Genomic DNA, 17,114 nt, shown 5'->3' with positions numbered 1-17,114 from the left:
ATAGTCCATACCTAATTAGGAGCTTGATAATGGGATGGATAATATAATCATAGGCTATTCATAGACTCATTCTAATGATTCTGTGATTCAGTAGAATCATTAGAGGAACCTCAGAAGTTGATGAGCAGTCAGATGGTCAGAACCATTTGTTCAAATGAAATCCTATAGAAAAGGTCACTCTGTGTTTTAGTTTTTTGTGCTGCTGTAACAAAATACCTCAGACTGGGTAATTTACAAAGAACAGAAATTCGTTTTCTTATAGTTCTGGAGGCCGAGAGTCCAAGATCAAGGGGCTAGCAGGTTTAGTTGTCTGGTGAGGGCTGCTTTCTGCTTTTAAGATGGCTTCTTGAATGCCGTGTCCTCACAGAGCAGAAGGGCAAAAAGGCACAAACTGCCTCTGTCAAGCCCTTTAATAAAGACATCTAATTGAATTGATGAGGGCTCTGTTCCCATGACTTATCACCCTCTGAAAGCCCCACCTCATAATACTTTTAAATTGCCAGTTAAGTTTCAACATGAATTTTGGACAGATAAAAATTCTGTGATACAAAAGAAGGAAGGCTGCTTCTCCTGCCTGATTCTCAAGGTGTTCCCTCCAGCTCCGAGGCCCTTCGGGCAGAGTTTCAAAACAACTGTCTGGACGAACCCTTGCTTTTTATCGGCAAGGACACCAAGGCCAGGGGGATGACATGACTTGCTCAAGGTCTTACAACCAGTTAGAGGAAGAGGTAGGGTGGGAACCCGGGTTGTCCCTCTTTCCTGTCCCCACCAGCCCATGCTGCCTCCCCAGGACTGTGGCACATGTGGGTGAAGAGCACACTCTGCAGTCAGACTACAAGAGTTCAAGTCCTGGATCCTGGACACTGCTTGCCGTGATTTAGCTTTCTCTGCCAAAATGTGGGAGGCAATACTGGTAGCTACCACAGAGGCTTATGGTGATAATTAGAGGAAATGACATGTGCAACACACGCAGCCCAGTGCCTGGCAAATAGTCCTGCCTGCTAAATGTCAGTGGTGATGATGGTAATGATGAAAATTCGTGTTAAAGACTGTTGTCCAGGCCAGAGGTGAGGCTCCTAGTCTAGTCATTAGGGTGAGATGATTATATTGCTCTTAGCTAAAAAAGTGACACATTTTCTAATTAAAAAGGATTTTTTTAACCTACCTTATGTCTTCAAAAGTGTTTTTTTTTTGTTTGTTTCTTTTGAGACGATCTCACTCTGTTGCCCCAGGCTGGAGAGCAGTGGCGTGATCTCAGCTGACTGCAGCGTCAACCTCCCAGGCTCAAGCAGTCCTCTCACCTCAGCTTCCTGAGCAGCTGTGACCACAGATGTGCTCCACCACACCTGACTAATTTTGTTTATATTTTTGTAGAGACAGGGTCTTACTGTTATCCAGGCTGTCTTGAACTCCTGGGCTCAAGCAATACTGCCTTGGCCTTCCACAGTGCTGGGATTACAGGTGTGAGCCACTGTGCCTGGCAAAAGTGTTCATTTTGAAAATTATTTCTACATATACCAAGAAGTATACAAATAATAACAGATCAAGGATTTAAACTAAAGGGTAATCACTACTTAGGTCAAAACATCTAAGGAAGAAACAGCACCAGTCCCACACAAATTCTTCCAGAGAGCAGAAAAAAGCAAAATACAGTATCATCCAACTCATCCCTTGAAACACAACCCCAACAGTAAAACTTGGCTCAGATACCACAAGACAAAAACCATGGGCAGTCTACTGCAAAAGAATCCCAAACAAAATACTAACAGGCCAAATTCAGTTATTCCCAGAAGAACAACACTTCACAGTCAAGCGGGGCCTACTCCAGGAATGCAAATTTGGCCCAACACTTGAAAATCAATTCACCACATCAGCAGGACCAAAAGAAACTAGATGATAATCTCAACAGATCTTTCTTTAAAAAAGATCATAAAAAATTTTAAAAAGACCAATAGATGAATTCTCATCTGCTCAACAGTTATCAAGACTTTGCCACATTTATTCATGCTCCGTTTTTCTTTGTGATATGTTTTAAGGGAAATCCCAGGCTTCCTTGTGACAAGAGTACAGAGCCATGGTGGTTAAAGGGATGTGAAGGGGGCTTCTTGTCAGTCTAATTGCTTTTCTCCTCTCACTTGCCCTAATAACAGCTATATCTTACTGTACACAATCTATGTGCTAAATGCTTTATGTTCATAATCTCATTTCATCCACACCATATCCCCACTTATCAGTGAGGGAACTGGGGCCTAACTAGGTTTAGTGCCTCACCTCAGGTCTATTAAGTTAAGAGACAGCTTTTCCACCCAAGTCTCTACAAAATTAATTTTTAGCCACTAAATAAACTTGGATTGCAAGGGACAAATCTAACTCAAGCTTCTTAAGGAAAAACAAAGAGGGGTACAGGAGGAAGATACTCTTCCTGAACCATTGCTCAGCACTGTCTATCTGTGCTTCTCTATGCACATCAGCTTTTCTCTCCTTGGTGAGGACATGGCAGTTCCTGGCTCACATACTCCAGAGAGGCAGGAAGTTTCCTCTCTGGCTTCAATATAGAAAATCCTGGTGGGAGATGAGTTACTGTGATTGGCTCATTCTGGGCTCTGTGCCCACCTCTGTAGCCAGAGGGATGGAGATTTTTACCCAAGGAAGGAGGGGAGGGATGCTGGGCTGACAAAACATCACCTTCCAGCTTCACAGATTAGAGATGGTGCAGGTGGAAGACCAAGTTCCTGGATTAGGTACTCAAGGTGAAGGCAAGCCGCCATACTTGAAAGCAATTGGAAAAATCGAATCTGTTGATAGAGAGTACAGTGAACCTTGTAAATTTTTCATTACTGAAAGGATTTTAAAAAATGTAAAGCATTAGTACAGTACCTGCCACATAATAAATGCGCCATAAATGGTGGCTTTTATGATTCACAATTGGTCCCAATTGGAATCCTGATTTTCCTCTCTTGCCAGCCTCATTCTTGGCCTCATTGTGTCAGCCACGTTGCATTTTCCCAAATGTGCTGTGCACTTTTATGCCTCCATACCCTTAAAGATGCTGTTCTTATTACCTACTGAGTAGTTTATCTATGGAGACATTTCTATGAGTTTTTAAAAATTATTATAAATAGAGATGGGGTCTCACCATTTTGTCCAGACTGGTCTCAAACTCCTGGGCTCAAACGATCCTCCTACCTCAGCCTCCAAAAGTGCCGAGATTACGGCATGAGCCACTGCTCCTGGCCTCTAAGATTTCGACTATATTACCTGAGTTCTTTGAGACTGAGTAAGGAAACAAGGGATGTAATATTTAGGTTTTGAAACAATAATGACAAGATTCTACACCATTGGTTACTAAAGAAAATGGGAAAATGTTTTGTTAGGAATCCAGATAATTGGAATAAATGGGTGATGATCTATATGGGGAAGTATTAACAATGTGGTCATCTAAGAATGAACACTGAGGTCATGAAATATTGGTGTGTCGGTTAAAAATTATCTATAAATTACCTGCTGAAGCACATGGTGAAATCTCCAGACATGCTCTTTATAGCAGTGAAATGCCAAGGTGCTGGAGATAATCTTGGGAAATTTTTATTACGAATAAAGAAGAAAAATGACAGATGCTCTTCTGTAAGGGTCACTGTAGGAAAAACAACTGAATATGATGATGTAGTGAATGGAACTACTTAATAAGAACAGCATCTATAAGGGTATGGAGGCATAAGAGTGCACAGCACATTTGGGAAAATGCAATGTGGCTGATGCAGTATGAGGCCAAGAATGAGGCTGGCAAGAGAGGAAAAACAGGATTCCAATTGGGACCAACTGTCAATCATAAAAGCCACCATTTATGGCACATTTATTATGTGGCAGGTACTGTACTAACGCTTTACAAACTTTTTTCGAATCCTTTCAGTAATGAAAAATTTACAAGCTTCACTGTATCCTGTATCAACAGGTTTGATGTAGTGAATGGAATTACAGGAACGAGTCTGGGAGTCATCATCCGTCATTCCTTACCCAATACACTGGTGTATTTAAACGAGCCAGTGGAATGCTGAGCATCATAAGGAAGAGGATTCAAAGCAAAACAGTAAACAGGAGGGTTCCTTTGAATCTCTTACTTGAACTAGGCAGTTGAAAAGTGATTGGCGTCAATAAGATCCTGAAGCCTTTGCCAAATATTAAGTAAAATATAGGCCAGGCAAGTTGGCTCATGCCTGTAATCCCAGCACTTTGGAAGGCTGAGGTGAGAGGATCATTTGAGCCTAGGAGTTTGAGAACAGCCTGGGCAACATAGTGAGACCCCATCTTGGCAAACTTTTTTTTTTTTTTTCTTAATTAGCCAGGCATGGTGGCACGTGCATGAGTCCCAGCTACGCAGGAGGCAGAGACAGGGGGATCATTTGGGCCCAGGAAATCAAGGCTGCAGTGAGCTGTGATCATGCCATGCCACTGCACTTCAGCCTTGGCAAGAGAGCAAAACCCTGTCTCAAAAAAAAAAAAAAAAGGTAAAATGTATGATTTCAAATAGAAAAAGGATTGCAGAGCTGTGAGCAAACTAAGGCAGGTACAAAGGTTGAAATACATTTTAAAATTATTTGGGGGAAAATACATATAAGCACAGAAAAAAGGATGAAGGGAAATAATACCCCCAATTTTAAACTGTATATTATTTCTGGGTAGTGGGATTATAGGTGAGTTTCATTTCCTTCATAAGTTGTATCTTCAAAAATTGTTTTGCAATTGATAGGTGATTTCCAGTTACACCAAATAATTGTTTTACAATTATACTCCCACCCACTGAATGGGTTCCCTTTGTTACATAGATTCTTCATCACTCCGTGTAGTCATATTTTGTAGTTTTGCCATTCTAGTGGACTGTCAGAACACTACATAGACTATGGGACAATTTTTTGTAATGCCAAACGCGAACGAAACTAAGCCGTGTTGTTTAACGACACATTTTCATGTGGTAATAAAACTTAGAAAATAAGGAAGGGTGAATGATTTACATAAATTTAGGATAATTTTCTTATATCCCTGAATGGGGAAGGGTGGGGTCCTGGTGAGGATCGGATGGAAAGGCCTGCCTGAGGAGATTCAGTGAATGTTGGTAAAGCCCTACTTCATAAATTAGGTGGTATGTTCATCATGTTTCATAATTTACATATTATTCCGCAATTTTCTTTTTTTTTTCTTGACATGGAGTCTCTGTTGCCCAGGCTGGAGTGCAATGGCATGGTCTTGCTCACTGCAACCTCTGCCTCCTGGGTTCAAGCGATTCTCCTGCCTCAGCTTCCCAAGTAGCTGGGATTATAGGTGCCCGCCACCACGTCCGGCTAATTTTTGTACTTTTAAAGAGACGGGTTTCGCCATGTTGGACAGGGAGGTCTAGAACTCCTGACCTCAAGTGATCCGTCTGCCTCGGCCTCCCAAAGTGCTGGGATTACAGGTGTGAGCCACTGCGCCCAGCCGCAATTTTCGATTATAAACATTTAAAACTTAAAAACTGGAAGGCACCAGGCCTCAAGTGTACTCGCAGCCCGCCCCGGCGGCCGAAGTACCCTGGGCCAGAGATTTGGGCGCGCAATCGCCCCATGGGGGCGGAGCCTCGCCACCCAGTTCACGCCTGCGCTCTGCGTCCAGCCAATCAGCGACGTGTCCGGAGGAGGCGGGACTGGCTTTTCTCCTGTGCGAATCCCAGCTTACCTCAGAAGCGTCGCGGAGAAGGGGCCACCTCAGGTGAAGCGCACTTGTGGAGGAGTTGTGGAGGACGCCTGTCGACGACCGGTAACTGGTCCTCGGCCATTGCGGTGTGTTTCAGGTGTGAGCAGGGGAGGCGTCTGTCTATCGCAGGTGTCCAGGCCAGAGGCTGCCCTTGACGTGAGGTAAATCTTACCTCCTGGCGTCGCCTGGGGCCTCTGACGAGAAAACGGAGGCCGCGAACCTCACTGAGGACAGGGCCTTGAGCAGGATAGGGGCTAGTGGAAAGCGGGCGGGCTGGGCTGGGGCTGGGCCCCATCGCTACACCCTGGGACCACTTACAGGAGGGACGCGGCGGGGCCGGGCAGGGCCCTACCTCGCTCCGCGCGTCTCCCTCCTGCCCGCTCCACACCGAGGGCGCCTTTCGTGGTTCCTCGATGTATTTGTTGTCGAAATCTTCTGCCTGTGTTCATTTTCCGAGACCTAAATTGCGGGACGTTTTTATTATTTGTCTTGATTATTATGAGCTTATTTCTGGCATCCTCATGACGTGTCCCGCCAGCAACTATAATTTCCCCTCGTGACTGAGCGCCCTGCTAGAGTTGCCCAGATTTAGCCAGAATCTGGCAGAGGCGGCCCCAAAATTTGGAACTCCCAGGCCTCAGGGGCCACCTCTCCAGCACTGCGCGCTTGGAGTCGGGGTGGACACTGTCATTCTCTCTCATCGATTGATTGATTGAGACGAAGTCTCACTCTGTCGCCCAGGCCGGAGTGCAGTGGGGCCATCTCAGCTCACTGCAGCCTCCGCCTCCCGGCTTGAAGCGATTCTTCTGCCTCAGCCTCCTGAGTAACTGAGATCACAGGCACCCGCCACCGCGCCCGGCTAATTTTGTATTTTTAGTAGAGACGGGGTTTCACCATGTTGGCCAGGCTGGTCTCAAACTCCTGACCTCAGGTGATCCACCCACCTCGGCCTCCCAAAGTGCTGGGATTACAGGCGTGAGCCACCACGCCCGGTTAATTTTGTATTTTTTTTTTTTTTTTTCAGTAGAGACGGGGTTTCATCATGTTGGCCAGGCTGGTCTTGAACTCCTGACCTCAGGTGATCTGCCTGCCTCAACCTTCCAAAGTGCTGGGATTTCAGGCGTGAGCTACCGTGCTTGGCCTATTTATTTTTTATTTTTTAACAAATGTCATTATCTTCTTAACTTTTGGCCCCCCAAATAAATGAGGAAATTGTTAAAATTGTATTCAACAATCCTTGTTCGATATCTCCTTTGATATTTAAACTTTTACCAGTGTATTAAAATGATGTCTTTGCATTCAGAAGGTTAAAGAAATTTGTTTTTTAAAGTCAGGAAGCATCTAAATATGGTGTCCTCCGGAAAAAAGTATTCCAGGAAATCTGGGAAGCCGTCTGTGGAAGATCAGTTTACGAGAGCTTATGACTTTGAGACTGAAGATAAGAAAGATCTGAGTGGATCAGAGGAAGATGTTATTGAAGGTGCAGTACATCTCATGTTGGGCAGTGATGTCCTTCAGTTCATTTGTTTTGAACCCATTGAGACTATCGTACAACTTGGTTTGTAAAGCGTTTTCAGGTATGGTCTTCCCTCCCCCGGTATTTGTGGTTACAGAACCTGCTGACACGGATGGCCAGCTGTACTTGTGTTTCTCATTTGATCCTTATATTGCAGTATCGGAGTTACAGAAGCTTATTCGGCAACTCTTGCTTTTGCAGTTATTTCCAAAATATCTGATATATAGTATGTGGCTTACTGTGACATTAACCCAGGGAGACTTGAAAAATTATTCCTATAAAATGGTCCTGAATCCTGATTTAATTTCACCTAACCTGCAGAGAATATTGCATTTTTATGTCTGCTTTGAAACTGTATGTTGGCAAAAAGCCTAAAAATCCCCAAATGAAGATGTTTCATTAAAATTTACCAAAATAACCTATTCAGTTTCAAAAGCTTTTTTTTTTTTTTTTTTTTTTTTTTAAATTGTCAATACAGGGAAGACTGCAGTCATTGAGAAACGTAGGAAGAAAAGGTCTTCTGCAGGAGTAGTTGAAGATATGGGGTAACGTGTTCAAAATAATTTTTGTTTCTTAGATAAAGCACTTCAAGAAAAGTTGCTAACAAATAATATATGTAAAATACTTGGCATCTGGTATTTCTTCCAAAACAAGCATGGTATGTTGTGGATCTTCTAAAGTGTTTAAAATGTAATTTCTTTCCAGGGGTGAAGTGCAGAATATGCTGGAAGGAGTTGGAGGTATGTTTTAGGAGATACTTGTATTTAAAGAAAATTGTTTTAAGCCATATAATTTGTATAATAACAAATGTTAATAATGGACTATAAGACTGTTATTTAATGCCTTGTTCTCACATAGAAGATTCTGCATAAGTATTTGTGATTTAGCATCATAGATTTTCATAGTTAATCTTTTCCATGATGTTAAGAGTGAATGGTATTTTATTTTATACATATGTGAATTTAATGGACTATGGAATTTTAGAAGAAAAATGCACAGGAAAAGTCTTTACCCTTCTTTGTATTCACAGACTAAGTGATACACACACACACACACACACACACATACATACATACATACATATATTTGTATATAAGTTTTTCATTTTTTCAGTTTAGTTATTTTCTGACTTCCTATGCTATTTTCTTTAGGGAGGGCAGTGTAAATTAAGCCTCTAAAATAACTCTTTTTACATTAATAAACTATGTAGTTGATACTAAAGACAATTTTGCTAGATAGTGAGAGTTTTATAATTAGGTTCAAAAATTCTCAAGTTTTAAATAATATATTAAGTATCAATAATATGAGCTTTGTTAGAGATTAGTTATCTTAAAAAAGAGTTAATATTTAGCTCCTCTAAATGGATTGTTCATACAGTCAAATCTTTTTTGAAACCTTTGCTCTGTCCGGTGGTGAAACAGTGCTTGTTTTATAAATTTATTATAGATAATACTGAAAGTATAAAATATTTATGTAATAGTACAGCTACAGCATGATTACTGAAAGATACCTATTTATGGTAGATCCATAAGATAAAGGCTTATGTTTAGCAAAGCATTATTTGAAGTAGTAAACATTTTATGAAATGCAGTTCTTATGGGTAAAAATGCCCAATAAAGAGCTCCACAAAAGCATTTAAAACTGATCTTATTCACCTATTTCTCACTGAAAAATAAAGTGATCTTAATTTATCTAGAAATTTACTTAAACTAAGATTTTTTTCTGTCCTTGGTCTTTGTCTCTTTTAGTAAAAAATGTATTTAAAAGTATCATTGATGGCCAGGCACAGGGGCTCACACCTGTAATTCCAGCACTTTGGAAGGCCAAGGCAGGAGGATTGCTTGAGGCCAGGAGTTCAAGACCAGCTTGGTCAACATAGTGAGACCCCCGTGTCTTTAAAAAAAAAAAAAATATATATATATATATATAAAATTGATTATATTAAAAATAGTTTTCTTCTTTAACTATTTTTATCCTTTTTGGATTCTTTTTAATAGAGTACTTTTACATATTTTCTATAATGAGTTCTAACAATAATTCATTGAAATGTGTCCTTTTAATTGGGGTGTATTTTATAAATTTAGATAAATTTAGCCTTTAAAAAAATTTTTTTTTATTTTTGAGACGGAGTCTCACTCTGTCCCCAGGCTGGAGTGCAGTGGTGCAATCTCAGCTCACTGCAACCTCTGCCTCCCGAGTTCAAGTGATTCTCCTGCCTCAGTCAGCCAAGTAGTTGTGACTACAGGTGTGCGCCACCACGCCCAGCTAATTTTTGTATTTTTAGTAGAGACAGGCTTTCACCACGTTGGTCAGGATGGTCTCGATCTTTTGACCTTGTGATCTGCCTGCCTCAGACTCCCAAAGTGCTGGGATTACAGGTGTGAGCCACCGCGTCTGGCCTACATTTAGCCTTTATTAACAGTGTTTTCTCATGGGGAAATTTAAAGTCTGTCCTTGACACATTGTTTTGTTTATTAGCTCTTTTTTATTGTTCCTAAGTTAAAAAATTATCTCCAGTTAGGAAAATCAGAATTTGGGTGCTAGTAGCTGAGAGTTTTCTCAGAAAAGAAAAGTAAGCAAACAATTCTGCATTTTGAAATTATGCCTATTTCTAAATTTAAGTTTAAATGTCTTTCCAATATTGTTGAACCAACCTTACCCATATTTACTTGAATATGTGGGAACAAAATACTTTTTTCAACATTAAATTTTAATGAATTTTTATTTTCAATCTAGTTGACATTAACAAGGCTCTTCTTGCCAAGAGAAAGAGACTAGAAATGTATACCAAGGCTTCTCTCAAAACTAGTAACCAGAAAATTGAACATGTTTGGAAAACACAACAAGATCAAAGGTAAGGTGGTTGCTGTTTTTTTAGAGCCACATTTCTTAGTATTTACTGGTATAAATTACTTATGAAAAACACTATTCTAGGATCGGCACGGTGGCTCATGCCGGTAATCCCAGCACTTTGGGAGGCCAAGGCAGGCAGATCACTTGAGGTCAGGAGTTAGAGACCAGCCTGGCCAACATGGTGAAACTCCATCTCTACTAAAAATACAAAAATTAACCAGGCGTGCTCGCTTGAACCTAGGAGGCAGAGGTTACAGTGAGCCAAGGTCCTGACACTGCACTCTAGCCTGGGCAACAGAATGAGACTCTGTCAAAAAAAACAAGAAAAGAAAAATACTATTCTAGTTACTGGGGTTTCTAGTGAAAATGTATTTGGCTTGATTTTTCTCTAAGTATGATAGTCCTGTAGCCCTATAACCTCACTCCTTCATAGAATTGACATTATTTCCTAAAAAATCAATAAAGATCACTTTTTTCCTTTTAGGTAACAAGTGAGGTTATAAAAGTAATTTCGTTTTTTGTTGTTGTTTTATGAGATGGGGGTCTCATTATGTTGCCCAGGCTGGTCTTGAACTCCTAGGCTCAAGCGATCCTCTCACCTCAGCCTCCCAAGTGCTGGGATTATAGGCATGAACCACCGTGCCCAGCCTAAAAGTAATTTATGTTCATTCTAGAAATACACTAGTTGAATAAAAGGTAAATGTCATAAAAACCATTAGTCTTATGATGGTGAATTATGTTCAACAATGTAGAAGAACACCAATCTTGTATCGTATATAATTTGTATGTTTTAGCTGACTTAACTCTTCTTTTGTATAAAATCTTTTGTTAAGCCAAAATAGGGAAAAAAATTAAGCAAACTATTTCTATTTAGAAATCTTATAGGATAAATACAATCACCTTATTTAATGTATTTGTTATATCAGAATCTATATTCAATAGGAAAAAAATGAAAAATAAACTGCCTAGAGATCAGATGAATTTCTTTTTGAAAATTTATATATACAATAAAACTTCCTTAGTTTTCAAGAGCTAAAGCTTGTGACAGGGCTTTTCTTCTATTAGTTTGTTAGAAAAAAAAATACTTCTGGAATCAGTGTAAATCATAATTTTACTTTTTGGTTTCCCATCAGAAGACTTAAGCTGCAGGTATTTCCTTTTCTTATACAGTATAAATGTGTCAACTCAGTTTTGTTTTAAATTCTTTTTATATTGGTATGAAATATAACAATAATTCATCATTATGTTTTACAGGCAGAAGCTTAACCAAGAATATTCTCAGCAGTTTCTGACTTTGTTTCAGCAGTGGGATTTAGATATGCAGAAAGCTGAGGAACAAGAAGAAAAAATACTTGTTGGTATCATGATTAGGTTTATAATTAACCAAGTCTCAAGTAGGAATGGACAACCTAGCCTTTTATTGTGACCAGTGGAACTGAGCCAGGTTTCATTAACCATTGCTGGCCATGTGTTTTAAACCTACTGAACTGTAAACCACAGACTATACTCATAAAAGGCATTTATATTGTTTGGGATTCCTGCATTTCCAAGTGACAGAAATTTGTCAAAGTACAAAAGAAGGATCATTGGTTTATGTAAAAGAAGTCGGGGCAGTTTAGCTTCAGGCATAGCCAGATGGGAACAGGGAAGGGGTTGCTCATGTAGTGTCATCTGGGTTCTGTCATCAGTTCTTAGTAAGGTGTCTTGATGTAGTAAGCAAGATAGTTTTTACAGTCCTAGGCTTATTACAAGTTTAGTAACCCCAGTGGACTGAGAAAATCTTTCTCAATAGCTCTGGCAAAAAATTCCTCTGGGAAAATATGACTGATGGAGTTTGGATCATTTGCCCATTCTTGAACCAATCATTGTATAGTTAGCCCTCTGTATGTAAGGGTTCCGCATCTGTGTATTCAACCAATCGTGGATGAAAAATATTTGGAAAAGGCTGGGCGTGGTGGTTCATGCCTGTAATCCCAGCACTTTGGGAGGCCTAGGCGGGTGGATCACCTGAGGTTGGGAGTTTGAGACCAGCCTGACCAATATGGTGAAAACCCATCTCTACTAGAAATACAAAAATTAGCTGGGCTGTGATGGCGTGTGCCTATAATCCAAGTTACTTAGGAGGCTGAGGCGGGAGAATCACTTGAACCTGGGAGGCGGAGGCTGCAGTGAGCCGAGACTGTGCCACTGCACTCCAGCCTGGGTGACAGAGGGAGACCCTTTTTTGGAAAAAAAAAAAAAAGAAAAGAAAAAAGAAAAAATGCAAATTGGAAAAATAATCCAGTGTTACAACTATACAGCATTTACATTGTGTTAGGTATTATAAGAGATCTAGAAATGATTTAAAGTATGTGGAAGGATGTGCATTGGTTTTATGCAAATATGATGCCATTTTGTAACAGGAACTCGAGCATCTGCACATTTTGGTCTCCTGAGGGGTTGGGTGTCCTGGAACTGGTCCCCCCAGGATACCTAGGGATGTCTGTAGTCAGAACATTGTTGACTTTTAATGGCCAGACTTGTGTTACCTGCAAGTGAGGATATTGGGGGTAGGGATGACAGTGTAAAATAGATAGGATGGATTTGTGGCGCTGATAGATTATTGAGCTGTAGTACTAAAAAGAGTAAGTTAGAATGGTAAAGAAGTAGTGGTTAAATACTAGGATAGACAGAGAAACAGTATGTATAATGGTTAGAGCCTGGATGCCAGCAACAATACTGTTTTGGATCAAATTCTTGTTTGAGCAATTGTAGCTGTGAAACCATGGACAGATTATGCCTCAGTTTACTCATCTATGAAAGGGGAATGCTGAGTATCTATCTCTTAAGAAAGTTTACCATTATTAATACTGTGTAGTGGTTAGAATTATTAGTAATGACAAAATCTAGGGTGGGAGTATGTAAGTCAATGGCTAAAGTAGGGTAGAGGCCAAAATCATTGAGAAACAGGTCACGGAACGGAAAACCATTATTACTGGAAGGATCATCTGTGTGGACATTGAAATCACCAAGAATTAAGCCATGACTTGATTATTGTTAAAATTTCCCATTCAGCAACTGGTAGAATTAATATATTGTTACATATTAGTGGTGAACATAAATTATCTAAATGTGGTCATAATAGTTGTTAAAATTTTAAAAGCATTGATTTTTAACACTTTCTTTTAAGTTTAATGTAGAATTATTTTTTCTAAATTTAAAATTTTACCCAAATTGTTATTACACAGTTTTTTTCTTTTATATTTGTAGAATATGTTTCGACAGCAACAAAAGATTCTTCAACAATCTAGAATTGTTCAGAGCCAGAGATTGAAAACAATTAAACAGTTATATGAGCAGTTCATAAAGGTTTGTTGTATGTGGTAACACAATACATCGTTATAAAACATAATATATTTATGGAAGTAGAAGATAATTCTTTCTAAGTTTATGGGAAAAAACATTTTAGACTTTAACTACTTTTCCATTTTGAATTCATTGTTTCTGATTTAAGTGATAAATATATTTTTACTTGAGGATTCAAATGGTTTTGTTGGGATTATTCAAGATAGGAAATGGTAAATTGGGAATTTTACTTAGAAATATACTTATCATGCATAAAATCCATACTTTAATAACACTTTAGTCATAGTTCTCTGTTTAACTGAAAATAGACTCTATAATAATCATTTTTAGGTTGTATTTTACTTGTTTTTTTATCCCCAGTGTTTGTTAAATAGAAAGTACCCAAATTATTGAATTCTCTTGTTTTCAAATGTATTATAGAAGTATTTTATGGCACATTTGCTTTTAGAATTATTACAGTGACCAAAAATGAATTTATATCCAACATAAAATAACAGATATAATAGACATCTGAGGATTAAAAGTCTGTGGATTGATAATTATCTACTGACACATACATATTAGCAAATTGTAGTCTGTACCCCTCTTGTTCAGGCAGAAATATACTTTTTAGAACTATTCATAGAAGCTCAATAGAATCTTGCATATACTTTTTTTCAGTGGTGGTTCCTTTAGATAGTCTTGTGCAAATACATGTTAAAATAACATTAAAGGAATTGGGATGCTCTAAGTAAACTAGCAAAATTGTTTTAAAATAAATATTTCAGAATAACTTTAATATATATGGCCGAGCACAGTGGCTCACACTTTGGGATGCCAAGGCGAGACCACTCGAGCCCAGGGTTTCAAGACCAGCCTGAGCAACATGACAAAACCCCATCTCTATTAAGAACAAACAAACAAACAAAAATAGCTGGGCATGGTGGCACTCACCTGTAGTCCCAGCTACTGGGAAGGCTGAGGTGGGAGGATCACTTGAGCCCTGGAGGCAAAGGTTGCAGTGAGCTGAAATCGTACTACTGTACTCCAGCCTGGGCGACAGCGAGACCCTGCCTCAAAAAAAAAAAAAAAAAAAAAAATTATACACACACACGTTATTTTAAAAAGTATTTCCAAGTGGAAAACTTGTTGTCTTGTTCTAATGCTCCGAGAACCATTTGGTAATTGGTGTGAAGGTTTGATAAAGTACTAGATAAAGATTTCTTCTAAATGTTATCACTAAATGTTACTATTTAGGATAGGAACTATAGTATAACCTTTGACTCTTCCATCTCCTTTCTCTGTCACATCCAGTTATTACTAGGCCCTGTAATTTTTACTTCTGCAGTGGTTCTTTCTTTTAATGCCCACTGCTACTACCCTAGTTTAGGACCTCATTATTATTTGCTTGTACCATTAAAATTCTTAACTGATGTCTCTGTTCTCCAATCTATCCCTCCTAGATCTGCCATATTATCTTTTAAAAATATATCTCTTCCCTCTTGAAAAACTGTCAGTAGCCTCCTGTTCTAAATTCTTAGGTATTGAAGATCCCCCTATGACATGACCCTCTTTTTAAGCTTCATTTACTACATTTGTTCATTACCCCACCCCTCCACATAACTGCTTTCTCTCAGCTCACTATGTACTTCCATGCTTCTGCTTATGCCCTTCCCCTAGAATATATTTAACTCCTTTTTCTTTATCTATTGAAATCTTGGTATTTTGCCCACTAAATTGGAATTAATCCCCATTTTCCACTATATCACCACAGCAAGTTGTGCTTCCATTCCTATTATAAAATTTTTGTTTTGTTTCTATGTTTTTTTCTCATTGCCATCAGGAAGCAATCATGTATTATTGTTTTTTAATTTCTCCACAGCACTTAATACGCACCTTTTACATAGTAGGCACCAGATTAACTATTTGTTGAATGAATAATAAAGATGTAAGACATAATTTTTATTTTTCATAATGTGAAAGAGGTTGTACTACAGATTATTTTATTCCCTCTAGTGAATTCATGGCACACTATTAGTCATAAGTAGATTATTGCTTGATATTTGGAAAGCTTAATAGAAATGGTTTTTACTGATGTGGGACTTCCAGTCTTTTTTATCTTGACCTTAACAGTTCAGGAAACCCATTTTGGGCAAAGTATACTACATTGTACTTCCTATAACATTTTATTCATGTCTTATATTTTTTCTTTTTTAGTAGGTATTTTGGTATTCATGTATTACTTAGAATATTTTTATTTCAAATAGATGAGCATTTGAATATTCCAAAATTACTACTTTTGAAAATTAATTGTACAAGTTTAGAACCTGAGATGAAAAGTGGTCCTTTGTAACTTAACTAGTCTTTTGTGTTTTTAGAGTATGGAAGAGTTGGAGAAGAATCATGATAATCTACTTACTGGTGCACAAAATGAATTTAAAAAAGAAATGGCTATGTTGCAAAAAAAAATTATGATGGAAACTGTAAGTGATCATATTGAAATTGAAAAAATAAGGATTGATATAAGCAATGAAATATTTTATTTGCTAAAATAGGTATAACACTTAAATAAAAATTAAACAAATGTTTAATATCTCCTTCCATGAAACAGCAGCAGCAAGAGATAGCAAGTGTTCGGAAGTCTCTTCAATCCATGTTATTCTGATGACTCTTTGAAGAAAGAACTTGAACCTAAGTAATATGATACAATTATAACGTTAGCTAAGAAGCATATTGTAAGTCTTTAGAATAGTTTAATTGTAACATCTTTAATCATAAACCTGTTTCATTGTAAGACCTCCCTTTCTGTTAAGTCAAATCTAAATAGTTATGAGTTAGTTAGCAACTATTCCTAAAGAATATGTATTAAGCTTTCAGCTCTTTAGTAATGATAGTGAATTTTTCTCTCTAACACTGTCAATTAAATAAAGACGATTTAATTTTAGGTTTGGCTTCATTGTATCCCTATCAATCCCAAAAGGTAGAAAACCAAGTATAGAAGGTTATGTTCTTTAAGGAAAAAACGGAATACAAAATCTATTTTACATGTACATCCTTTTCTATATACTTAAGTTGTACAGCCAATTCTAATGACAATAAGATGCATTTAAATTTGTGTTCTGGAATAAATTGCTAAAATCATTAACCTCTGAACATTAAATCACTAGCAATAGAACAATATATAAATAACAGTTTTAAGACACGGATTTGTGAATATGTCATTGCCACAAAGACATAATGTCACTTCATTGGGCTTGGTCTGCAATTAAATTAAGAGCACATCATTAACATACCTAATTTCTTATGGTTTATATATATCACATCTGTGTTTATTTACTTTTTGAGATGGAGTCTCACTCTGTCACCCTGGCTGGAGTGCAGTGGAGTAATCTCAGCTCACTGCAACCTCCGCCTCCCAGGTTCAAGTGATTTTCCTGCCTCAGCTTCCCAAGTAGCTGGGACTACAGGCACTTGCCACCACGCCCAGCTTATTTTTGTATTTTTAGTAGAGACGGGGTTTCGCCATGTTGGCCAGGCTGGTCTCGAACTCCTGACTTCAAATGATCTGCCCGCCTCGGCCTCCCAAAGTGCTGGGATTACAGGTGTGAGCCACCATGCCTGGCCTCCTGCTTTTCGATGTTTTAAATTCTAATTTTTGCCTCTATAACTCACCCTTATCTTAGTTATAATAAGGTTT

The 17,114-nt window shown here is 38.5% G+C and overlaps 2 protein-coding genes across 12 annotated transcripts in view; one reads left to right on the top strand and one right to left on the bottom strand.

Annotated features, from left to right (window-relative positions):
• The window catches only part of CHPT1 (choline phosphotransferase 1), an 80,382-nt gene that overhangs the window by 33,697 nt on the left and 29,571 nt on the right, over positions 1-17,114 (bottom strand). For 3 of the 10 annotated variants that reach the window (XR_004665398.3, XM_034934344.3, XM_034934345.3), the window contains one exon: positions 15,935-16,108. Coding sequence is in view for 3 of the 10 variants with exons in the window: in XM_034934344.3 (XP_034790235.1) it covers positions 16,064-16,108 (45 nt within the window). In the remaining 7 variants the exon portion in view is untranslated. Of the gene's footprint in view, positions 1-1,165; positions 6,184-10,014; positions 11,422-13,043; positions 14,488-15,934; positions 16,109-17,114 lie in introns of those variants that run through there. The other 7 variants (XR_010108944.1, XR_010108947.1, XR_010108946.1 and 4 more) reach the window with 6 other exon arrangements.
• SYCP3 (synaptonemal complex protein 3) lies at positions 5,595-16,283 on the top strand. Of its 2 annotated transcripts, XM_055096045.2 has the most exons (9): positions 5,595-5,821; positions 7,059-7,204; positions 7,719-7,785; positions 7,946-7,980; positions 9,977-10,094; positions 11,348-11,447; positions 13,343-13,441; positions 15,796-15,900; positions 16,029-16,283. In XM_055096045.2, the coding sequence occupies exons 1-9, from the start codon at positions 5,595-5,597 to the stop codon at positions 16,080-16,082; spliced, it is 951 nt and encodes a 316-aa protein (XP_054952020.1). In that variant the 3' UTR covers positions 16,083-16,283. The 2 variants fall into 2 exon arrangements, with proteins under 2 accessions (XP_054952020.1, XP_054952019.1); XM_055096044.2 differs by lacking the exon at positions 16,029-16,283 and having other exon boundaries at positions 15,796-15,972.

This window comes from Pan paniscus, chromosome 10, assembly GCF_029289425.2.
Source record: "Pan paniscus chromosome 10, NHGRI_mPanPan1-v2.0_pri, whole genome shotgun sequence".
Classification (NCBI taxonomy): domain Eukaryota; kingdom Metazoa; phylum Chordata; class Mammalia; order Primates; family Hominidae; genus Pan; species Pan paniscus.
This window is presented reverse-complemented; position numbering and strand designations above follow the sequence as displayed.

Bases quoted from the DNA above. Each gene is read 5' to 3' on its own strand.
- SYCP3 (XM_055096044.2), top strand. From the start codon at position 5,595: ATGGGGGCGGAGCCTCGCCACCCAGTTCACGCCTGCGCTCTGCGTCCA. The intron at 5,822-7,058 runs GTGTGAGCAGGG...TTTTAAAGTCAG, and splicing joins GCCATTGCGGTGTGTTTCAG to GAAGCATCTAAATATGGTGT. The intron at 7,786-7,945 runs GTAACGTGTTCA...ATTTCTTTCCAG, and splicing joins GGAGTAGTTGAAGATATGGG to GGGTGAAGTGCAGAATATGC.